The sequence below is a fragment of the Lepidothrix coronata genome, unplaced genomic scaffold (assembly GCF_001604755.1).
Source record: "Lepidothrix coronata isolate B3197 unplaced genomic scaffold, Lepidothrix_coronata-1.0 Scaffold112, whole genome shotgun sequence".
NCBI lineage: Eukaryota > Metazoa > Chordata > Aves > Passeriformes > Pipridae > Lepidothrix > Lepidothrix coronata.
The window spans coordinates 2,097,515-2,122,060 of record NW_016690292.1 but is presented as its reverse complement, the minus strand read 5'-3'; the positions used below and the strand labels follow the sequence as shown (position 1 = coordinate 2,122,060).

The window sequence follows — 24,546 nt, the reverse complement described above, 5'->3', positions numbered from 1 at the left end:
CCTGCCACCATCCAGTCCCTTTCATAAACTGATCAAGTTCCTTTTGAAAAGCGCTTGGCTTTTCCTGCCCCTGTGCTTCCTTGGGAAGCTGTTCCAGACTGTCTCTGCTCCATTTCATTTCCAGGTTAAATTTTCCATGTTAAATTGGCATTTTTTTGCAAGTTGGTTTCTTTCCTTCTTATTTCAGTTGTTCTTTTCTTCCCAGGGATGTTCCTTTCGTTTCATCTAGCATACTTGAAGTCTGCAGATTCCCTTCCAGACTTCCTTTGCAAGGCTGCTTTCTCTTCCAGTCTGCTGTGGGAAGACAAGCTCTCCACCCCATTTTTCATCCTCGTTGCTCTTCTCTCTACTTGTTTCCATTTCAGTTCATCTTTCCTGGCCAGGGATCAGTAGTGTTGTAGTTGGTATTCCTACCAGTATTCTTGTTGTGCAACTGAAACACTGCTGGTTTCTGCTGGAAATCCCTCTCTGGGAGTCATATTTGCCTTCTCATGGTCACATTGCATTCGAACGTGTAGTCATCCCATGGTGGGCTCAAGCTTTCCATCTGTTCCCACCTTCTCACTTCTCAGTGGTTCTCACCTAAGCAGCCATGAGTGGGGGCTGAGGAAGTGTTATGGAAGTGCCTTTGCTCTTGTTGCTCTCTCTTGTCTGGTGAGGTGTCTGCCACCTTCCCTTCCATCCACTGCAGAGGGCCATGCTGGCTCTTCTCATGTGTGTGTGTGCTACTCGAGAAATTACTTTGTTTCATGATGTGCATGGGACATCCTTGCAGTGTCTGGTAGGATGGCACATTGCTCCTGGTGGAAGTGAGGCTTGAAGGTTGAGGTGCAGTGCATCCCCAAGAGATATGCTTTGGGCTTCTTGTGTCTAAGTGAGGGAAGAACAGCAGTAGACCTAAAGAGGCTGTTATTTGGAGGCTCAGAAATGCTCCTCAGAGATGTTCATGAGGGTAACTTTCCTGGTATAGGCCACAGGGCTGTAGAGGTGTTAAAGCACATGTGCTGCTCACATGCACACCATGTTTTCTTGTGGAGGCAGGATCTCCTCAGGCTGAGCAAAGTTTTACCACAGGAGTGGTGGGAGGAGGTAAGGGGGGAAAGCACAGGCTTGTTTACACTTTTGCTTTACCACATGCTAGGGTTTCCCCTAATATACTAAGTATTTTTACTGTTCCTTTAGTACTCATGTGATACTTGTGTTCTGGATAGAGCCCTTGCAGAGCAGTTCCAGACTGAGGACAGTGGTGTGGGCTTGGCCTTTTAGGCACCTTGGGACACGGAGAATTGGACTGTTGTTTGGCTCTGTGGCTCTGCTGGAGAAAGGGTGGATGAGGAAGAGAGGGACAAAGTTGTTTACCAAGTTTATGGCTCTCACTTGTACAGTACTCAGCATTTCAGATCTTCCTGGTGCTGTCTGCACAGAACATGAAAGGAGCAGGTTGAGTATCAAAGCAGAAGGTGTGCAAAAGGCTGGGCACTACTGCTCCTTGCCTTTCCTGTTCATCCTGTACAAGCGAGTGTGTCCCAACCCAAGAAAAGAGTCAACTGTCAAAGCAGTTTACGCCAAGGTATTGATGTTGCTGTATGGGAGGAATGCAGGGAGGCTGGCTGGACCTTGGTTTCACTGTCATGTCGGCCTGATAATTTTGAAACCTATAGTCAGGATGTGGCTTGCTGACCTCTGCCTGTGTCAGCAACCTGAAATTGGTTTCAGCCTTCCAGGTTGTAGTTCCTGGTTGGCTCCCCAGAATGTCATGTTTATGGCCCTGGGATCACACATTTGCTCCATATCAAGTCCTCTGCCTGCTCGTCATGTTTCCTACCCTGAGGACTCATTGCTCAGGGTCATGGCAGCCCCTTCCTGTCAGCGCCGTGCTCATGTTCTTGGCTCAGGTATCCCGGCCCTTACCGGCTGGCAGCGAGGAGGGCAGTGCCGCAGGAGAGCTACCGTGGTTTTCTTTTCTCTTCACAGACAGTGCAGGTACCTGTCTACTCGGAGCAGGAGTACCAGATGTATCTCCACGACGATGCGTGGACCAAAGCTGAGACAGACCACCTCTTCGACCTGGCTCGGCGCTTTGATCTGCGCTTCGTGGTCATTCACGACCGCTACGATCACCAGCAGTTCAAGGTGAGTCCTGGGGGCCAAGGTGCTCCTAGAAACCTGCTGCTATGGCATGTGCAGGGCTTTCTGCACTTAAAAGACCAAGTTACCCTTTGTATCAACTTCATTAGGGGAAAATAATGGATTATTGGCAGCAAGGAATATTGAATTTCCAGCACAGGGCATTGCTGCTTGCTTTGTTTGTAATTAAATCCACTGTGACTTGTGCTCATTCCCTGTTGTGTTTTATTAGAAAGTTAGAAGGTTTGCACCTGCCAGGAGAACAGCTCGTTGTTCCTTGAAGGTAAGGCAGCTGGGGAGTTTGTTTAGCTGAGTAGGCTAGGTGTTTTGGATTCCAGCCTAGGCCCTTGGAGAAGAGTCTGCTAACGAATGCTGGAGATTGGGACTTTCCCTGGTACTGCTCCTGATTTATGGTCTGACCTGGTGGGGGTTTCCACCATCTCTGCCATGAAACAGGGACCACCAGTGGTCTGGAAATGCAATCCTGGTGTCATAATCTTAAATGTCCTGTAACTACTGGTTCCATGCTTCCTGGTGACGTAGGGAAAGATGTGACTCGTACAGAGCAGCTCCAAATGCTGGAGCTTTTTCTTGCCCTCTGAAACGCTCACATAAAGAGCCTCTAGCAAAGTGAACTAACAAGAGTCTGCCCAGCTGAGCAGCCCAGACACCCTTGATGCTTGTGGTAATGGTACACAGCTCAGGCTCTGTGATGATGGGCAGTGAATTGTTGCAGCTGATACCATCTTGGTTGTGGCTTGAATGACCATTGTCTGGAGCAGCTCAGAGACCTCCTGTGCATTTGTTGCAGTTTCCTGCTTGAAGATTTTCTCCTCTCAACTCTCTTTGCATCCTTTTATCTGGGGGTGCTCCACTGCTGTGTTGTCTCTAAACCCTCAGTGGAATAGCTGGAGCCTTTGAGTGGTGTTTTTAAAGCAGTAGCTGTGAACCCATGACAGTTAATTCACACAGCTCACTGAGAAACTCCTCCTTCCCTGTCATTCCTCCAGCAGTGGCAAAGCTTCCTGCTGGTCGTGCTCCCAGGCATTGTGTCTTGTCTTGCATCTGACATCCTTCAGCCAGTGGTCCTTGAGTGGCTACTGCACAAGGTTTTGCTTGGTACTTCCATAATGTTGTCTTCCTGTGATGTCTTCCACAGAAAAGATCAGTGGAGGACCTGAAGGAACGATATTACCACATTTGTGCCAAGCTGGCTAATATTCGTGCAGCTCCAGGCACAGACCTGAAAATCCCAGTCTTTGATGCTGGCCATGAGAGACGAAGGAAGGAACAACTGGAAAGGCTTTACAATAGGACACCAGAGCAGGTAACTTGGTCAAGAGAGCATCACTCCTCCAAAAGATTTGTAAGTTGAGTCAGTAGGTGCATGATATGGGCCAGAGGGTGGGAAAGGAAAAGAAAGGCTGGACAGCAAAAGAGCAGTACCTGAGTACTGCTTTTGTTTTTGGATTAATGTCAATTTAAGGGGTATAAAAGGACAATAACTGAGAAATCTGACTACACAGGAGAAGGGGCTATGTGAGCAGAGTTATGGTCTCTGGTAACTGCCAGGACCTTGTCAGTGACACTTATTGGACTAGTCCTCTGGATAGAAACAAATTCTCAGATCAATGCCCTCATGAGTCCCAGAGTCTCGTGAGGAGAGAATTATTTCCTTGAGAGAAAAAGTCTTACCAGAAAACATCAAAACCTGTAAATCTGTATGTTTAGTTCTCCTCTTTGCTGAAGCTATGTAATGGTCCCACAGTTTAGAGGTTAAGAAACTGTGTGTTCCCCAAAGGCTGGGGGAGAGCATCCTTTTCAGTTAGTAGTTCCCTCTATGGACAAGTTCATGCATGTAGTTACTCTGCTTGTGCTTTCCTCATTGACAGGTGTCAGTACTAGGCATAGCTGCTCTAGGTTCAGTTTGCTGTGTCTGGGAAGGGAAGCCAGCTTTTCACAACACTGCATTTTGCAGCTATGGTGTATTTGGACTTTTTTACCCATCTGTCTGTGCTCTTGGTCTCTTTGGAGATGGGATTAGTCATTTATGGATGCTGATGTAGGGTGCATCATGGATGTTGTGATACAGCACCTCCCAGATTGTAGAGTGGCATTGCCATGGACGCAGGGTAAGGTTATGGAGCATAATGTGCTCTACAAGTCCAAAATGTTAAGCAGGAGCATAAAATCATTCCCAGGCTAGCCTGGGGCAGAGCTGTAATCGGTAGATGGCCCCCTTGACTTGCCAGGCTTCCTCTGCTCTCTGATTGCCTTGTCGTTCTCTGGTCTGCAGGTGGCAGAAGAAGAATACCTCATCCAGGAGCTCCGCAAAATTGAAACCAGGAAGAAAGAGAGAGAAAAGAGAACCCAAGACCTGCAGAAGCTCATCACAGCTGCTGACACCACAACTGAGCAGAGGCGTGCCGAGCGCAAGGCTCCCAAGAAGAAGCTGCCACAGAAGAAGGAGACAGAGAAGCCTGTAAACACTCCTCTCTTTTTCCTTCTTTTTTTTTTTTTTTTTTTTTTTTAATTTCCCCTGTTTATGCTCTGGCTGGGTAATGTGTTTTTCTTCAGCAACCCTACAGGGATCAGGCCCTTTTTGGGCAGGGGGAGCAACTGCTGGCTGCCTTCTGGCAGATGTTTTTTTGGTTGCATCTTTGGAAGGCAGATTAGTGTAAGACAACCATCGTCAGTGTCCTCTGGTGTGCTCTCTGTCTCTCTCCCCTTTGAAAAATGCTGCTTTAAGTCTTGTTTCTCTTTCCTTCCCTGAGAAACGAGATGAAATGATGCCAGCCATTCATGCATCATGGCAAGGAGAAACATCTATCTCCCTGCTTCTCCCAAGTGTATTCTGTTACTGCTCTGTAGGGTTGGCCCACATACCCATTGTCTTTCACCTGCATTCTTTTTCTAGTCCAAGTTTTCCTTTCCTCCCCATCTCCTGAGTCTCAGCAGCATCTCCCCAAATTCAGTACATGCCCCTCTCCTGATCCTCAGCTGCGATCAGAGCAGCCCTGCTGTGGGACTCTTGTATTCTGGGACCTATTGGTATTTCTCCCTGAGCTGAGCTGAAGTCTAAGGAGTCCAGAACACAGGTTTCAGTTCACGTTTGATGCTACCTCAGTTTCCCTTTCTGGAAAGAGGAGGACAGCATGGACTGATCTAAATTCAGCACTTTCAGTAGGAAAGGGCTGTTAAAAAAATCTCAGATGTTTCCAGTGAGTCCCTGGGAATTCCTGTCCGTTCACCTTGTGAACAGAGAGCACTTTTCTCCAAAAGGTTCTATACAGGGAGGGGAGAGAAGTAGTGAATGCTAGACAGTTTTTTCTAGAACTGTGCCTAATGGCCACCACTTCCTCAAAACACTCTTTCAGTGTGTTGTGTCCCGTGTGTGTCCCTGCTATGTGATGAATATAGTATCACTGGGCACCTCGTGCCTTGAATTCCCTTGAGTGTTCATCTGGGAAAGCTCAGCCATAGCTGACATATCTCCTTCTAAAGAAAGCAGTTCATCGATGGTGGTAATGAAAAAAGAGGGCTAGAGAATGGTGCTGGAAAGATGCTGAGGATGCCAAGGCAGGGGAGTCCACCCCTAAATGTTGGCTGGTGCCTGTCTGCAGGCACATAGTGGATGGGCACGCCAGGGTGGGCAGAGAAGCAGTTTCTGTTGTTGCACTAGCATCATTTCAACCATGACAGAGTCCATTAGGAGTCAATTACCAACTATAGCTGGGAAATGTTAAGAAAAAAATTGCATTTTAACTAAGAATTTGAATCGGGAGCTGCATCAGCATCATTTCAACAAAGGAAAATCATTTACCAAAGAGTCAATTGAGGTTGAAGCGTTTACAGCATGTACAGGCTGTACAGGCACACGAGGCAAAAGAACCCATTTAATTGCTTATGTGCCGAGCGCAGTCGGAGTGGGCTCGGCTGAGGCAACGATGCTGATTTACCCTCACTGCTTCTGTCAGGGTGTTCAGCAACAGGCTGAGGGGCAGAGTTCGGGGAGTCTGACAGCCAGCCTTCATCCAAAGGAAGCAGAGAGGGTTGATTTTTGATTGCAGCCTTGTTTGTCTCTAATAATGTGAGCAGGGAGGCTATATCCTACCACAGATCAGAGTGATCTCTGCAAGTTCATGGGCCCTGTTGGTACTTAGAGAATACCTTTTCCTTCATGGTCCTATTTAGGACTCTCTTCCTGGGCCCTCTGTTTATTTGACCAACAACAGATAACTGAAATAATATTAATGCCTGGCCACCTCAAGACCAAGACACAGAGATAGCTAATAGAGATGTGAGAGTCATTGGCAGGGAACTTTAGAAATCAAGTCACTGCCCTTCAGCCTCTCTTATGATCTTGGGGCAGCCCTGCTTGTCTCAGCCCTGTCTGGAACAAACAAAGAACAAGCTGCAGGGCCTCTCTGCAGAGAAATGTGGGAGCAGCAGGCAAATGATGTCTCTAGAGAAACTGGGAGATCTGAGGTGACTCTTCCTTTTGGAAAAATATGGTTGTGCATGTGTTTTGCAGAGGTTGTGGCTATTCTTAGGTTGAATCATGAGTATTGTTTACCCATTCAGGGGACCCCACCCCATTCAGTGCACAGGGCCCTGCAGATAGCCTGTTTTAATAGTTTAAAGGTTTGCTCACCTTGTGCTTTGCTCAGCAGCACAGACTTTTTAAAGACTTTTTATTTCTTTCCATTTTGTTGAAATGCAACTAAATGCCGTAGCGTTAGCGACAACAGCATTGGAAGTTTGCTGCATTTTACTGCTATGCTTAAAATGTGAAGTGAGTGAGAAGGAAAACTGTCTAATGAGTGGACAAATGACAAAACATGTATGAACAGCAGGCTTCCCTGGAGGGGGCCAGTCACTGCATCCTCATTAGTGGGCTCATGTCTGTACAGATCAGAGGTTTCTCAGCTCATTCCTTAGAGAGTTCGCAGTCAAAAGCCAAGATTTAGGGAAGTCCTGGGCTGTTTTGATCAGTGAAATGGGTCTAACTTAGATAAGGATAATATTGGGCAAATGTGCATGAATACCATTTAGAGTTAGGGTTTCTGTGTGGATGGGTATAAGTGTCTGTGCAGAGCAGTGCATTCAAACCAACTGACCAAAAATGCTTGAGCTTTCCAAAGATACCTTGAACTGGAGTATTTCCCTCAGTGAATTGCTTGGGATTTTCCCACTGAATCCCATTGCTCGGGATTTTCCTCTTGCCTCAGCTCCAACATGTGGCCGTGGCAGGTGGTTCTCCGTCATAGGAAACAGTGTTTCCCCTTCAGATAGTCTCTGTATGAAATCTTGTGTTTCTTGTGTTTCCTCCCTCAACACATCCTGTTTCGATCTCTTTCAGGCTGTTCCCGAGACTGCTGGCATCAAGTTTCCTGACTTCAAATCTGCAGGTGTCACGCTGCGAAGCCAGAGGGTAGGCTGCTGTCCTGGTCCCGTGGGATCTCTGTTAATGTCTTTCAGTCTGCTTGTCTCTCTCCTCATCTGTTCTCCTTTTATAGCTAAAGAAAGTCAAGTTCTTGCCTCTAAAATAAGAAAGGAATTCCATAAATGTGGAGACTCAGAAACCTGGAATGCTGGCACTGTCAAAGGCAGCTCGTCGCCTTGCAGAGGCACCTGAACTTGCTGGTGTTTGTTGCTGGTGTGCCTGCTCTGCTGTTAGACACGTGTGACAGACCCAAATGGAGCTGTCCAGTCCAAACAGAGCTCACAGCCAAAACTAGTAGGCCTCGTAAAGGACATATGTCAATAGCTGAGAAGTGCTTTCAGAGTGGTTTGAGTTGGAAGGGACCTTAAAGATCATCTAGTGAAGATCATCTCTAAGAACCGGATGTTCAGGTCATGTCTTGAAAAAAACAGAGACACATAAACACATATGATTTTTAGCCTTTCTGTTTCCATTACCTTAAAAAATATTTTTTTGGAAAAGCCCCTCTGTTCATTCTGCTGCAGAGATATTCCTGAGAAAAGACTTGAGACCTGCCTCTTAGCCACAGGTTTTAAGATATTGAGCAAGTTAAACCTGCTTGGCTGACTGAATGTTTTCAGAGGGGTTTTGACAGCAAAATCCTGTGTGCCCAGTACAAGTGCTAATTTTTAGTTGCTTTACTATAGCAAAGTTGGATAAGTAGGTTCCTTGTCTGGCACCCTCACTTGGCATAGTAATTTAAAAGAGTGTTTTTATGGAATGTTCTTTTGTTGTCAGAATAGTTTCAGATCTTGCTGGGAACAGCCTGGGGCTGTTACTAGAAATGTGTTTGGGATCGTGCTGCTTTGACATAGAGGTGCACGTGCATGTTAGAGGCAGGATGCCTCAGCAAGGTCACTGCTGAGGAACCCCTGGAGTGTACAAGTGCCACCATGTGCAGGCTACCTGTTTGAGTGAGGGGCTACAGCCTGGAGGAAATCACAGTCAAGAGACAAGCAAGACTGCAGTGCATGTGTTGAGATTTATGGAGACGTGGCAGATGTGTTCTCCGGCACTAAGATAAATAGAGTAATTTATGGAGATTGATTTGGATTTTGAAAACTAATAAGTGGTGGTTAATCTTTTCTATTTTTTTTACCCCCTCTGGAAGAGAAGCTGAGCAATAACCTATCAGTGATGGAACCATCTGGCAAAGCCAGCAGCCTTTTTGTGTGCCAAACAGGCAATTCGAATCCCAGCCTTCATGAAAATGGGTGCTACATGCTTTTATCTGTTCCCTTTAATGGTCACAAAATGCAGTGATAAGCTGAGGCATGGCAGTCTGATTCAGTGACTTTTAGCCTGCGGTATCCAAGCTCCTGGAATGACCTAGAGCAACTTCTTATACTCGAAATTTTTAAGGAGATAAATGCTGTTATTAGAAGTACCAGTGGTTTGTGAATTAAAAAAAGATGGTAAATCACTGATCTAGGTGAAAAAACAACACTTTGTTGTTTGAAAACATGAAACCCACCTCTAACCCAGTAGAATGAATTCATTTTTGTCTTTTAGCCAGTCATTTGGCTTCCTTATCCAAGTCTTCACTGTTTCTAAAATGGGAGCTATTAGACTCACTTGCTTCACAGATGCATGATGGGGAGAATTAATTACGTGAGGTCAGTACGGGCCTTTTGAACTGGTAAGAGGTGCTGAAGTGCTAAATGGTGTAGAGTTGACAATCCATGCTAATCCAAATGATTTTACTTGTGGGATTTCTGTGGCAAACCCTCTGCACTCCAGTGGTGTGGAATTGATCAGGGTGGGAGCTGACTGGGACTAAGTGAGGAATTGGGATGAATTGCTGGAAACTTGTACTCTGGCAACGAGCAGCCTAAGATGTTTTGCCCTTAGCACATTGGAAAATGATTTCTAAAAGCTTGTGATATCCTGCAGTAAGTTCTTTTGCCTGAGGACCTAAAGAGTTCCCCACCTAAAGGCTTCTATTGTCCTCCTTTATTTTGTACTTTGCTACTGTGCTTTATACTTTCCTGGTTAGGCGAAGTTGGATTTTGCACTGAGATCAGGGCTCAACCTCTGTCATGTGTGAAAAATGTACCATATCATCCCCAGGATAATAGCACTTACTCTTTGATTAGAGATTTTTTTTTTTTTCCTGAGGATTTACAATTAGTCTGAAATCTTGAGTTAAAATTAATTTATAGAAATGAGTCCTTGAAGAAAAAGTTAGGAATCCGTATTCAACTTAATTTGTTCCCAGTAGTTTTTATGACAATAGCCCTGGCTTTTCAAATTCCCCCTGTCATTACAGCTTACAAAATCTTATGGACAGGCTGAATTTGAAGACTATTTTTTTCCCCCTTAGGATTAATGGTCACTTACAGCCATTATTCTTCATAACCGAAAGTTTCTCCTTCAGCAGACGCTGAAGAGTAATCTTCTGCAGTGAGTTTGACAAGCTGCCTTCTATCAGAGTGGCTTCAGTCTCCCATTGTTCTCCATGGGACTGTGGCCACAGGCAAAGAAGGCCACAGCCCCCGTGCCCTTGCTCTGCATGGGATTTCCCCTCTGCCTCCTGACAGCACAGGCTGCAAGTTTCTCTAAGGCAGTGGGAAACTGGGCATTATGAAAAGCTTCCTCTTAATTCAAGGCAGTGTATTGCCTTGGTGCCACTGAGAACAGGAGGCAGCAGCAGATGTTTTGGAAGGGGGCAAGCCTTTCAAGAGTTCCTTTGCCTTTGCTGTTAGTAAAACCGTGTTATGAAAATAAGATCAGAAATGTGTTATTAATCCTAAGCATTGCTTCTGGAAAACGTCCTGTTATACCAGACCTGCTCAGCTGGGAGGGCAGACAGCCAAAGAGCCAGAGGACATGAAAGGTGGTAGGGAATTTGAACAGGGAAAGGTGAGGAAGAGACTAAAGGAAAGCAGGGAGCTATGAGGAAGGAGTCCTTTGCTGAGGATCTGCCTGAAGGAAAGGAAAATGGGAGCTGTTGAACTTGAATCTTTTCCAGGACCCAGACAAACCAACAGTAACCACACATTTGTGATCTGGGCATCATGTTGCTTCTGTAGGGCAGAGCTGAGTTTGTTTTGGTTTCACCACAGTGTTTCTGTAGTATGTCATGTTCAGCTTTCTTTTAAGTTTAACCTTTATCTTTGACTTCATTGTGTTTAAAGTGCTTGACTTTGGCATACCTAACATCTCTGCACTGTGTTTTGAGTTATTCTTCTCTCTTGACCCTTTCTGTGAATTTTAACTTCTGATTTCAATACTGCTGTTGAATTTTTGCAGCAGTGCTTTTAAGAAGGAAGGTGATGCATGGAAAGGGGTGGATGTTTGTCCCAACTCCTGCATGTTGAGGGATACATCTGTGTCCTTGCTCTGTTGTCATGGGTTTGGAAACAAAGGAACTGGAAGAGAATTGATTGAGTGATGTCTCATCTGGAAACAAGACAAAACTCCATGATGAAAAGGAGTTTGTAGAGTTCTCAATCTGCAGAAAGGACTGAGGGATGTTCCAGCTTAGTCATTCAAAGCTGGCCTCCTCCCCTCAGAAGAGGCTTCCAGCCAGCAGCCTGGCTCCATATGCTAACTGGGATCTTGTAGACAATTTGCCAGTTGAACAAATTAAGAAAGAAATAGAGGAAGGAAAATTACAAATAGAGCTTTAGTATCCATTGATTCAAATATTCACACTCAACAGTTTTTAAATATTTAGTAGCCTGCTGAGCACTTATTTTTAGCACTGATTAATGAATAAGAATTTACCGTGGTTGTGGGGGAAAAGCGTGTGTGTGAGTTTTTCCTTTTTTTTTTTTATTTTCTCAGAGTGAGAACTGAGTACTTACTGCACCTCCAAGGTGAATGATATTTCTAGAGGAAGATGGGGTTGTGTGTATGTGTTTAGACATGTTTATTCTCTGTATTTGATCTGACCTGTAATTAAATGGCCAAGCACGCTGCCTGTCTACTCTGCAGCGGAGACTCTTGGCTCTGTTCCTTCCCTGTCATTAATGCAAACCCAGACCTCATCGGCTGTGAACATGGGAAACATCTGTCTGTCCTCCTGTGATCAATGCTGTCCCTTCAGAGGTTCAGCTTTGGAAGCAGTTCCATAAAATATCAGTTATTTTTATTTGGATTTGATAAATCTAATTACTTGGAGCAATTAATTATTTATTTGTTTTGTATTGATTGCACTCCAAGGCATCCTGACATCAATCTGATGGAGATCAGCACACCCTTATTAGTTAGGAAAGTTTATGTTTCCAGGTCTGGACATCCCATGGATTAGTTAGCTGAGATGTGCTTGTTGCTTCTGTTAGCAATTTTTCATTAGCAAAGTTGTATGTTTTGCGCTCTACGAGAGAGCGGGCAAGAGTAATTTCCATGGGGAGCCTGACAGAAGTGTGGAAGGGAAGTAGTATTCTCATTTCTGTGAATAAAAGTTATGAACAAATGATGCAGGCTGGATCGAATTCATGTTGTGGTATTGCCATCTATTTGTTGTATTATATGCCCTTTAATTAGGGCCAAGAGAGTGCTGGTGCATTTCCTAATCAAACTCCTGCCTGTAGAGAATGAAATAAAGCGAAAATATCGGTGCATTTATTTTTAAAGGGAACAGCAAAGGATACAAAATCTTGAATGAACTACAGAAAGTGAATTCAGCACTTCTCTCCCTCCATTCTTGTTCTTAGCTAAACTAGTGTTTATTAGGTGCCTAATGAAAGGCACCTAATGTTAACTTGCTGAAAGAAAATGCATCCTTTACCTTTTTCGTGGAGGTTACTGGAGTGGGAGAGCATCCGGACCAAAGCCTTAGTAGGTTGTCAGGTGTAAAGAGAGCACTCTGGATACAGGAATGGGGCCTTTAAAATAAACTGTAGTTCTGGAAAGGACACACTGTGTTGCTGCTTCTGTTGAATCATCCAGTACCAAACAGTGCCCATGAAGCATGAGGCCTTTGTTTGTCAGTCCTGGCCCAATTTGAGAAGCTTTTACTACCTTTGTGTGCCTGTAGTGACACAGTCCTGAGTGCCATTCATTAGCTAATTTTATTGTATGTAACTTGTGCAGAGCTCCATATATATCACTTTTTTTTTCATTAGGGTAACCAATATAATGATCGGACTGTAATTAGTCACAGTGGTTGTTTGTATTTGTGTGAGTGTAGATTCACTTAAATTATTTAAGAGAAAAGCGACATCAAGACTAAATGCATGTTTTGCTACAGTTTCTTGTGTCTGATCTGGAAGTTCACAAAAGGTTCTTATACTATGGGAGAGTATCCTTGGAGTTTCCCCTCCTGTGGACCCTCCCTGCGATCACAGCACACGCTTCTGTGCTCTGGAATTGTTTCAGTCAGATGCAGCTTAGGGGCTGCAGCCTGTCAGGGTTTTGCAGCCACCTCTACAGGTCTCAGCTTGTAGTGAGAGGCAGGGGTAGGACTGCAGGGGGAATCTGCAGATCTGCTTAAAGCAAAATTCTATAGTGTCGTTCTGGTAATGCGTTTTTAGCATAAAATAGCCCCCAGTAGAAAATGTCCTGTGCAGCTCTTTCTTCTGCACCATGTATTTTCTTATTTTTCCTTACACAAACACTTTCTGTAGTCCTTTTGCATTTATTTTACAGGCTTGTGCTATTTTTAAAGCAAAAGGTATTTGAGGGCAGGGAATCTCAGGATTTGTAAGTGGTAGATAATGCTTTGCTTGCAGGAAGATGACCATCTTCTAAATGGCAGGCAGTCCTGACAAGGTGTGAATTCTTCTTGTTTTCTCAGTTGTCTTGTTTCTTGTCACAAACTGTGTGTCAAACTGGGAGAAAGCTGGTGCTTTACAGGTTTTCAGCCATCACTGTGTGGATTCCAAGTAATTCTAATTTTAGGCCACTTGTGTAGTGTCAAAGCTATCTGTACCCCCTTCCTAGGGGAGAAAGGGTGGGAGAGTAGTATAAAAACCTTGAATACCTTCTTGCCTGCACTGGTGAAAACCCATCGTGCTGTGACATTGATGCTCCAGGACCTTTGGTTCCTTTAGGAGATCTCTCTTAGCTTTACCTCTTGAATCAGTGCTACAGATGAATAACGAGGCATTAATGTTTATAGGATCAGTGAGCTGCTACTTTGCCATATGCCTACATGTGCTGTGCTTCTCTGGAATCTGTTGGCCTCCCTCACCTGACAAAGCTTTCACTAGGTGTATTTCTGTAAAACTGGTTTAGTTTACCAGGATGATTCAAGTACAGAATTTATATTTGTGTACAATTGATTTGGGGATTTGTGAGGTCTGTTTAACTTCAGTCCAAAAAACCCCTGAAATAACCATTTACATAAGTTATTATAGTAATGTTTTCTTTTTAAAAGATTGGTTTATTTAGCATTAAGCCTCACTGATGGAGCAAGTTGGTGGTCACGTGCCACCCCAAAGAGATGGCTGCGTGTTTAATGTCTTACGGAGCGTAGTAGAGATGGCATAGTGGTATTAATCCTTATTTTTACCTGTCCCAAATCTTAGTGTGACAGATCAGCAGGCACAGACGTAAGACACAGCTGTAAGCTGGGGCAGAGGGAAGCATGTATGTTCTTTGAGACAGAGAATACCTGTGCAGTTCCACACTTTTCTAACTTTTGGATATACCCATTGCATGTGCCCGTCCGCCTTCCGCCGCAGCACCCGAGTTCCGAGCAGTGAAGCACCTCAGAGCTTCAGAAACGTGCACGTTCGCATCCGAAATTGAATTTCTCTGTTGGGGTTTTTTAAATTCCAGAGTGCTAAGACTAAAGTGCTTAATAGGGTTCTTTCCTTCCTTGAGTCTTAAAACTGTGCAGGAGCGGAGGCTCTCTGCTCCCGCAGAGTAGAGCCGTGCAGCCCAGGAAAGTTTGACCTTCAGGCAGAAAATGCAAAAAACGTTATTCATCTGAAACTTTAGCACTTCTTCCTGGAAACCCACTAAACAATTCAGCTCTAAAGATACCTATGAAGAAAGTGCCTATGAAGAAAGTTTTTTTTCTTTTTTGCTGCTGAAATCCACCAAGAAGGTGGTTTTCAATGTCAGTGAGCTGTATTATAATGCTGAACAATACTGGTGCTGGTGCATAAAACCCCAGGTTTACAGCTGTACAGACACAGGTCAGATGTGTGGAGATTTTAGGATTATCAGTTTTAGGACAGTCATATTGTTTAGGGTTAGGGAAGGTTGATTTTTAAAGAAAAGGTTATCTCAAAATTGAATTAAAATGAAGTGCAGCTTGGGGAGGGGGTGTGAAATATTTAAATAACCACTGATTAATTTTAAAAACCTTGTATTTTGGTGATGCACCAAACAACAGGTTTCAGCACAAAAGAGGATTTTGATGGGGGGGCTGGGCAGTTGTAAGCACCAGAAAAGGAGCATTTATGAAGAAAGTGATTAATTGAGAGCAGGACATTTAAGATGGCCACACAGATGTAATCACTTGAGGGACCTAGCTGAGTGTGTCTGTAGATCCTGCAGACCTCTTCCATTCCTACTGCAGATCCCCATGACAGTCTCTACCTGCCAGGTGGTGATGCTGTAAGACATACCAGGGGACTGTGTTGCCAGCTCTGCTGCTACTTAGACTTCATTACTCTACTAAAATAGATTCAAATACATTTACAACTATGCTTAAAAGTATTAGCATAAATCATGAAAACTGAATGGCACACAAAAATAAATGAACCAAGTCTGTTTGGGGAGGCTATATCTTCAGTTATTCCTTATGCTGTTTGTTCATTTAATGAATTTTGCCAATTAGCAATTAATTTGCAGTAGGTCTCCTAGTCATTAGTGTGAATTAGCAAGGTTTTGTTGGCGGAATGCCTCGAACATTAAATAAAAACCCTGTATCGTGCAAGACCTCAAGGGTACTCCGTGGTGAGACCCTCTAGAGAAGTGGAATTGCTCAGGGCCCACCCCAGGTCTCTTTGTGGTGGGTTCTGGGTCTATTTAAGCTGCATGGCCCAACTCCCAAGCCATGTCCTCCTCCCTCGGGGGAGAGCAGAGCAGGTCAGTACCGGTGTATTCCGTGCCTCCCAGGCCAAGTGCACGCCAGTAGATTCTGCTTATCCCAGGCTCCTCTCTGCACAGGTAGGCTCTGGTACTGTGGCTTTGTGGTGTTGACTCACACAATTTTCAGTAGCTCTTTATTTATTTTTCTCTTGGTACATGCAGTTCATGTGTTTAATGCAGGTTGTTTATAGCAGGGACAAAGGATTACAGTCCTTAAATCAAAAGCTACGTTTGTGTAATTATAAGCACAGGCTGGTGTTGCAAAGAGGACTGTAGGGAGAGGCTGTCAAAGGAGAAGAGCATCCAAAATATAGTAACCTCAAAAACCCCGGCTAATCAGTTTTCTGATGGGAGCAATCTGTTTCCCAGGTATTATTATTATATGGGGACTTTAAAGATAATAAATAACAATAATAGTCTACTATGAGGAAGGAAAGAAAAGGGCAAATGCCATTCACCTCGGAAGCTGTGGTTGCTCACTGGAATTCTCCGAGGAACATAATTTTCCTCAGCCCCTGCAGAGGACTCGATCCATGACAACACCAAGAAAATGCCAGGAGCTGTGGTGTAAGCAAGAATATTGCCCAGAGTGGCATTTCTGTTAATGCAGAGATATGGCCCACAGAAACCACATGTCCCAGTGCCCACATCTCAGGCCAGAGAGCTGTTCTCTGGGCCACTGGCTGGGACTTGTGGTCCTGGCAAATTACCTCATTCTTTGGGAATGAGGGCAAGTGAGCACCACTTCCAGCACTCTTGTGCTTCTCTGGACATCTGCTGAAAAGACCAAAACAGAGAAGGGCTTTCTGAAGTAAGCTTGGGCTTATCAGAGCTGTGCAGGGCATGAAGGCTTCTCTTGCAACAAGGCAGCCCAGCTAACGGACCCTGGCTAACAGATTATCAGCAGCGTTTGAGTAATAGACTGCTCATTTAGTTTTAATACATTTTGCATAGAGAGCAATCAGCCTTCATCAGTCTTAGAGATGAATTGGCTTAGCCAGCTAAATTCTAAAGATATTAGGCCGACAGCAGCCACATAAATCATAACATTTTCTTAATGATGGTAAAATTAAAATATACTCTTGCTTTGAGAAACCAATGAAGCCTTCCTGTTTGCAGGCCAGATCCTCCTGCCTGAATTAAAAGGAAGCTTAATTGATGTGTTTTTAAACTAAACTCCCAGCCCCACTCCTCCTGAGCATCTCTAGTGTTCCTTTCTTTGAAGTTAAATTAATTTGTCCTGCCTCTCCCCGCTCCATCCTCTAATCTTCAGGCGTGTCAGTGAACACTTTGGCTCAGTATTCATTGACCAGACTCCTGTGGGACATGAGCCAGACGTGCAAAACATCACAGTTGAAGACTTTGCCAGGTTAATCGTTTCTGTTGCCAGTAGTTCCTTGAGCTAATGGAGGCCTCCCAGGAGAAAAGCTTGTGCTCTTCCTCTAACCAACAAACCAAGACCTCCTGTCTGTCCACCTAGCCTAGCCAAGGGTGAACTTTTCTTGTTTCTTGTCCTTTGTTCCTGAAGCTGGGTTGGTGTCCAGCCTGCTTCTGCCAGCTGGTGTTAAACAGAAGGGAATCCTGCCTTTGGCTAGAAAGACCATGATGCTGGTGTTGGGGCAGGGGTGAAGACAGACTCTCAGGGCTGCAGTAATCACACAAGTATTGTGTGTCCAGAGCTCTTCAATGGGCTCTGTTAACTCTTTGTGTCCCCCAAGTTAAGAAGTTCCAATTGGTGCCTCTTGTCATTTTTGTGTGGGGCAGGGAACACTGGAAATGATGGGTCTAATCTGGGAAACTGGCATTGGGCTGTCTGTTTTTGGTGACTTCAGCATGTGACTTATGGGAAGTAAGGTGACCACAGGATCCCCCAATAAGCTCACCTGAGAGGCCAATTTTAGGGTGGAGTGAAGAATGTCTCTTTCTTCAGGTCATTCCCAGCCATGTTGGGTTGGTTTGGCCAGAGTTTGGGCTGCTGATCAGTAAGTGGAGTGCTGGATGTCTGCAGGATGCTCTTGCCTCCTGGCTGTTCAATGCCCTGCTCGGCAGCTTGGGTTGGTGATGGGCATCCAGGGTTGGATGTGGAGGGGCAGCCTATGCCTGGGTGCAGTAAGATGTTGGCAATGTGACGTTGAGAATAATTTCTTTCATGGAGCGTCTGCTGGCGTAGCTGAATGCTTTAATTTTTTCTTGGATGTATCTGCAGGGCTTAGAAACCTGCTCTCTCTGCCATATTGTGCCAGCTGCATTTGTGCTGCTGGTAATCTAATAAATGCTTGGTCTGAGCAGCTAGCACTCCTGCTAGAGCCCAAATGAATGCAGAGGAAGGACCCTGCTAAGTGTATGCATTCTTCCTCTCCCGGCCAGCTCCGAATCTCTTTCATAGCTCACATCTGATGCTTCCTCTCTCACCTAGCCCCTTAGCTCCGATGTAAATGTGTGTGCACACTTCCGCCAGTCAAGTAACTGTGCTCTCTCTGTCTCTCCCCTTTGTTACAAAGCCTGCTCTGTAAATGAATCCCACAGGTCTGGGGCTCAGCAGGTAAAAGGAGAAGTGAGTCTGTTAGCGCATGAGTCTAATCAGGCCGGCTAAAGCGAATAAAGTAGGGCAGCGTTGCACATTAGCTGCTGTGTAAATGAGCCCTTTGATGGGCTGGGCACCGCAGGAGAGGGTTTGAAGCCAAGAAGAACTTTTGTTGTTAATTCAGTGACACATGGAAACTGTAAAACAGCGTGTCTTGCACACACACGAGAGAGAAAATAAAAGCCCTCACGACCGGGCTTTTCAATACCTGCCCTCGGACCTAGTCTGAAAACTTTCAGCCCCTGTCTCCCTCTCTTACCACTTGATTTTCCTTTCTCTCCCTTTCTTTTTTTGTTCCCCCTGCACTATAAAAAGAAAAGCTCTCTTGCCTTTTGAACTAGACGGCTGTGAGTGAGGGCTATCTCTGAGCTGTGTGGCTCTGTTACCTTTGTGTTCCAGATGAAACTGCCAAGCTCGGTGGGACAGAAGAAGATTAAAGCCCTGGAGCAGATGCTGATGGAACTCGGAGTAGGTGAGTAAAGGGGGCACACGAGAGAGAAAGAGACACACAGAGCTAGCCTTTGTTCTCGAGATGGGCTATTTTTTCCCCTAGTAATACAGCCAGTTTCTTGAATAACAGTATGTGAATGGTTTTTAAAATATTTTATGTGTTTAAAAAAAAAAAAAGAGAGGGTAAAAGCCAGAACAAGATGCACAGGGTTTTTTTTTTTTCCTCCCAGTAGAAAAATCTTTTAAAAGAGCCTTTGTTTCTCTCTTGTTTGGGCCTTTTTAACCATCAAGAGAGGCAGCACAGTATTAGGAAGGCAAATCTCAGCCTTGCCAGGAGAGGTACTTCTAAGTGTGTTAGTGACCATGGCACATGCATTGTTCAGGGCTGCCCTGTCTCGCTTTTAAGCTTCGTTTCCTCTTAATTTACTGCTCACGGTGGCAAGTCCAAAATGCATCTGGGACTGTTCATCCCCCCTTTATAGGTTGCATGCTGTGTGAAAATCTGGAGCATCTCTGCTGAAAGGCGAGTAAACACACATCCCTCACTCTTGAGCTCGAGTGTCTTAGCAGCAGAGAGAAGGGTTCACTTAACACATACAATACCTGCTCGTAGCTAGAGGGGAAGAAGTGCAGCCCGTGGCCAGTGGCTGCTCTCCGTGCAGTGGGTACAGTTTTCAGGTGTTACAGGTCCCAGCATGCAGTCCCTCTTGATTAGACACCTGATGATCCCTTCCCTGTCCCCCCTCCCTGCTGTGGCTGGGGGGATTTAAAAAAAAAAAAAAAAAAGAAGAAAAATAAAAGCCTTATTAGTGATTTACAAGAGATTACTGAGCTTGCTCCCAGCACTGGCTTCTGTTAAGTCTTGTTAGTTTTTTGGGTCAACTGGTTTATGGCTCTGTGTGTTGTTTAGGAGACCATGTGCAGTTCTGAATGCCTCCTGTGGCTGGTCAAAGTGGCTCAGCCAGGACGATTTCCCTTTTCTGCTGCAAAACTAAGGGAGTTACTGTTGAGGGAAGCCTTGGGGAAGGATGTGAGAGCTTCTGAGAGCTCACTTTCCATGAGGATAAGGAGGGGTTCCTGATTCCCCGCTCCTGCCTTACAGAACACACATATCTTGAGGGCTTCCTGGTGCTCCAGCCCTGCTGTGTCTTTGAGTGCAGAACCACACCTGGGCTTTGTGAGGGTGAACACATTGCTGGCAGGAAGGGGTCATGTGGGCAGCCCTGCAGACAGGGGCCATTGACATATGTCAGGGCAAATGTGCAGAGCTTCATCCTTTTCTTCTCCAGAACTTGCAGCTCTTCCTGGCTCTGTGTGTGTGCATAGTGGGGTGCAGCAGAATGCAAGGCGTGGGGTGGTGATCTGCCAGTCCCTGCTACAAACAGGTCTGAAACACAGCAGTAGAGCAGTTCTCTGCCTCAGTCCTACCCTGGGAGGAGGACAAGAGAGGCAGGGGAGCTCAGCCTGTCCACCCTTTTTTGGTAAAGATGTAGGGAACAGCAGGAGCTCTTCTATGCTCTGCGGCAGTGTGGATACAGTATCTCTGTAAGACAGAGCTCCCTTCGTGTAACCTAGTGGGTAGCAAGGTTCAGTCATCTGGTCTTATCCGTACCTTCCATCATCCTTCAGTTTCTGAATCCAGGACTTGCAGGTTCACCCTTAGTCCTTGGCCAGAACCAAAGGACAGCCTGAAAATTCAGGTCTGCAACCCTTAGGGATGGCTACTGATGCATATAATGGGAGTGAAGCTCCTGGCATATATTTTGTGGGAGTGAAAGGGCAGCCAGGACCTTTCTAGGGATTTTCCATTGTAAGGTTGTAGGTCTGGGTGTTTAACAGAACCCCTTTTTCTCCCTAGATCTCAACCCTATGCCCACAGAGGAGATCGTGCAGATGTTCAACGAGCTGCGGAGCGACCTGGTGCTGCTCTACGAGCTGAAACAAGCCTTTGCCAACTGCGAGTATGAGCTGCAGATGTTACGGCACCGCTACGAGGCCCTGGCCAAAGCTGGGAGCATTGGCCCCCTCAGCGTGGAAGGTGCCCATCCAGATGGCCAGACAGGGCTTGGCATCGAGGAGGGCAAGGGAGATACCAAGGACCAGATCATTGATGTAGTAGGAGCACCACTGACCCCCAACTCGGTGAGAAGGAAGGTTGGGGGGGCAGAACAGGGAGCACTCAGGTCTCCGACGCAGATGCCCTGACGAGCGCTGGGGATGCTGCCCTGCTCTCCCTCCAGGCATGCGCGTCCAAGGGAGCAGAACACGCCTGTTCCCCCCCAAGTCCCAGTGCTGCTCTCTGGGATTGTCTCCTGTGCTGGACAGTGTTCTTGGTGCTACAGGTGGGGTCAGCAGGGCTTTCTACATCCTGCATGCAGGCAGATGGCTTGACGTGGGTGCCACCGTGGACCAAAGCAGCGAGGCTTTGGGTGATGAGAGCTTGCTCTAGGGCAGCAACAGTACAGCTGCAGGCCTGAGGCATTTTCCGTCTAGACACAGTCCCGTAAAGGTTGCTCAGCAGAGGGAAGCGAGTGGGGAAAGCAGTCTTGAGGTGATGAGCCATGACCTGCCCGAGACTCTGGGGTCAAGCAGTAGCCTTGCCTGGAGCAGGAGGCTTGGGAAGGAGAGAGGTGTTTGAAGAGCAAAGGGGTGTTTTTATACCCTACTTCCAGTGCCAAGAAAGAAAAGCCAGACCTAGGGGTTCTTTGAGTGCGAGCCCTGTGGCAATGTCCTGTGCATGTACCTCTGCAGGATGTGAATCACTGGCCTCTCCTCCCTGCCTCCAGGAGGGCAGGCTGCCCAGCCCCTCACCACTGCCTCAGGGCCAAGGGTATGCCTGGGGATCAGCTGAGGCTGCTTTCCCCTCTGTGCAGTCCCCTGGCACAGCTGAGCTGAACTGCCTGATGAAAGCTGCCCATCTCCACACCGTGGCATCCCCGACGCCTCAGACACACTGCCCCTGGTAGCGGCACAGACCCTTACTTTCTAAAATGTATAATGTATTGCAGGATATTGAGAACACCTTGTCTGTCAACGGCAGAGGCGACTCGTTAACCTGGACTTGAGTAATGTCCTATTTGATTGTGACAATATGGAGTCGTAAGGAAGAGTTCCACTGAGACAGGTTCATGTTTGTAAAGGAGTCTTCTGAATTATTTTTTTTTTCCCCTACTGCATTCAATCTGGAATCTCACCCCTCCCTCCCTCCCTCTCTCCCTGTGGTCTGGAGTGTCCTGGTTTGCAAACTTTTTCGGGCTGATTTACAGCACACTTGCTCTCTCCCTTGGGACTTGGCTTGTTGGGAAGGTGGAAGAGGTGGTGGTGGTGGTGGCAGCCATGGCTGCAGGACGAGGGAGCCCATGCATGTGTTTCTAACCACGTTGTTCCCCAGTGCCACCTCCTAGAATTGGAAACAAAGGGGTGGGCCCAGGCAGCACAGAGAGGGTTAAACTGACCTGGTCTCTGACATATTTGAAAGAAATATAATCAAGTTAATTCACTGCAAGGCAAATTCAGTACCTAAAGGGCCCCCATGTTAAATACAGCACTGACCTTTACCGGCTGATTACACAAAGACGACACAATTAGATTAGTCCAAGACAAAAGGTCAAGCACATTCACACTGTGACCATTTTTTGCTACCTTTTGAGGGGGGGCAGAAATTACATCCCAGCTGGAGAGATATTTTGGAGAGGAGGAGAATGGGACTGCTGTACCATGTTCTGCCTGGCTCAGATATCTTTGGAGGGTCAGGCAGGGCCTGTCACTGTTCTTGCCCTGAACCTCTCCTGCGGTTGTTGGGCAATGTGGTGGTGGGAGAGATCAACAGCCTGCAGCCCACAGCCGGCTTTTCCAAGGATAGGCTGAGCTGAGTGGAGGTCACGTCCTGGTGATGGTCCCTGCTGTGCCCAGAGCCGGCAGAGCCGTTCTGGTGCCTCTCATGCAGCATCATGGCTGAAAATTGGCCTTGGAAGGTCGGTGGGCTGAGAAGGGGGGTGGCTGGGGCAGTCGCTGGCTGTTTGACTGGTGGGGTGCGTGCTCGTGTCCCCACCCCGCACAGCGATTGCCCCAAGTGTCCCAGGCCCTGGTGCAGTGGGGACAGCGCGGGAGGCAGCGGGGCCGGGACACGGCGCTGGGGGAGCAGCCCCTGCGAGCACAGTGCTTTGCCCCTGCCCCGGGGCGCCTGCAGGGGCAGCGCTGTGGGGGTGGGAACAAGCAGCTCTGGAGGGCAAGCACAGCCGTGCTCCGTGGTGGCCATTCCCTGCCTCCTGCAGCTGACACCTGCCCTTCCCCTTGTGGAGGTGACTGAGAGGTTTAACCCTGCCACGCCAGCCTTGAGTTCAAGCCTGTGCTTTGCCACTGAGCTGCCGGGGCCTTTGGGGGAATCATTTAATCTCCTCGCTTCAAATTCCTCTGAGTTGGAGAATCCCTCTGTGCTGTCTAGCACTGCCTGTCCATGGCACTCTACATGTTGGATTAAACGTGGATTAGTTCAGCCTCTAAACCAGCTGCTCCCCTGAAGCCAGGTTTGTTTCCCTGGAGAGAAGTATCTTGCTCCAGATGTTGGAGGGAGTGAGTGGCAAAGCTGGGAATAGGACAGACTCCCGACTCCTGAGCCCTTCCTGACATGCCTGGATTCATTTCCAGGAATTGGAATGGATGGGCAAAGGCACACCAGGCTCTTCTGAGATACTGTTGTGTCAACAACCGTCTGCCACCACCCGCCTTGGCCAGCAGTGGGGATGGGGGGGGACATGTCAGCAGGGTGTGTTAGCCCAGCTTGGGAGAGGCATCTGCTTGTCTCAGCAGTGAGAGCCCATGGGGCAGCGGGAAGCCCAGCACTGTCCTGCCCCACTGTGTCCATCACTTCTCCCCTGCCCTGGCTGCCTGTCCACCCTCTCCCAGGGGCTGCGGTGCCCATTGCTGACCATTAAAGCGGAGCTGGGATCCCCCCAGTGCTGTTTGAGGCTGACCCCGGTAGGGACTTTACTCGGGGCCTTCAGGAGGTGAAAGGTGAGCCGAACTCGGAACAAATTAGTTCCAAGCAGAAGTTCAGCCAGTTACTCCAGATTGGATCCTTTGATTTCCGCAACTCAGACTCCACTCAGTGATCTGTAATGAGTGACTCTCAGAAATCCTCACATTGCAGCACTTTGTTCCTGAGCTCACAAGTCAGCCCATTAATGGGTAAAGGAAAGGACCTTGAGTCTAAGAAGTCTCGGGTTCAGAGTCAGAATTATTTGACTTTTAAGCTTCCTTTATCTGAACTCCTGCTGACTTCTTGTTTTCTGAGCCTGTTTGAAAGCTAGAAGTTACATTGTTAAGATCAAACGTTCTCTCTTTCCAGATGGAGTTACAATATCTGTCTTTTATATATATATATTTTAATATATATAGTGTATATATACCAGGGTGTATATATATTCCTCTCTTTTTTTTAATCGTTCTTTCCATTAAAAGAAACTAGACTTGTAAGCTCTTGTAAATTATAATGTAAAACATTTTTTTTAACCAGACAGTTCCCAATTTTGCCCGAGGCAACTGGAATAGCTGTGCCACGGAAGGCAATAGGAAGGTGATTAATATGAATTTGTGACATATTTGAAAGATGGGTCTTTTGCCATATAAAGATTATCAAACACATGTGCTCTTCCCCATTAATTCCGCAGCCCTCCCAGGAAAGCCACAAAGCCCAGCTCCTTTGTTTCCAGGGTGGGTTTTTGTTTTTTTAAATGTACCTTTCGGTCCCCTTGATTACCCTGTATTTGATTTTTATAGGGCATCTGCTCACTCTGCTGTGTGGGTTCTCTGGCCCTTTTATTTCCCTGTTAATCGGATCCCGTGAAGGCAGCGGTGCCAGGGCCTCTGACGAAATCCGTGTGTGTGTTGTATTTAACTTTTAGCCGTG

The 24,546-nt window shown here is 46.5% G+C and overlaps 1 protein-coding gene across 2 annotated transcripts in view; it reads left to right on the top strand.

The window, feature by feature from the left end:
• DMAP1 (DNA methyltransferase 1 associated protein 1) overlaps positions 1-24,124 on the top strand; it is a 30,695-nt gene extending 6,571 nt beyond the window's left edge. The window contains exons 5-11 of one of the 2 annotated variants that reach the window (XM_017824740.1): positions 1,975-2,133; positions 3,287-3,454; positions 4,424-4,609; positions 7,490-7,561; positions 18,588-18,660; positions 20,497-20,780; positions 21,647-24,124. In XM_017824740.1, coding sequence (XP_017680229.1) covers positions 1,975-2,133; positions 3,287-3,454; positions 4,424-4,609; positions 7,490-7,561; positions 18,588-18,660; positions 20,497-20,780; positions 21,647-21,703 — 999 coding nt within the window. In that variant the 3' untranslated portion in view covers positions 21,704-24,124. Of the gene's footprint in view, positions 1-1,974; positions 2,134-3,286; positions 3,455-4,423; positions 4,610-7,489; positions 7,562-18,587; positions 18,661-20,496 lie in introns of both variants that reach the window. The other variant, XM_017824739.1, reaches the window with a different exon arrangement.
• Positions 24,125-24,546: the final 422 nt, after the last annotated feature.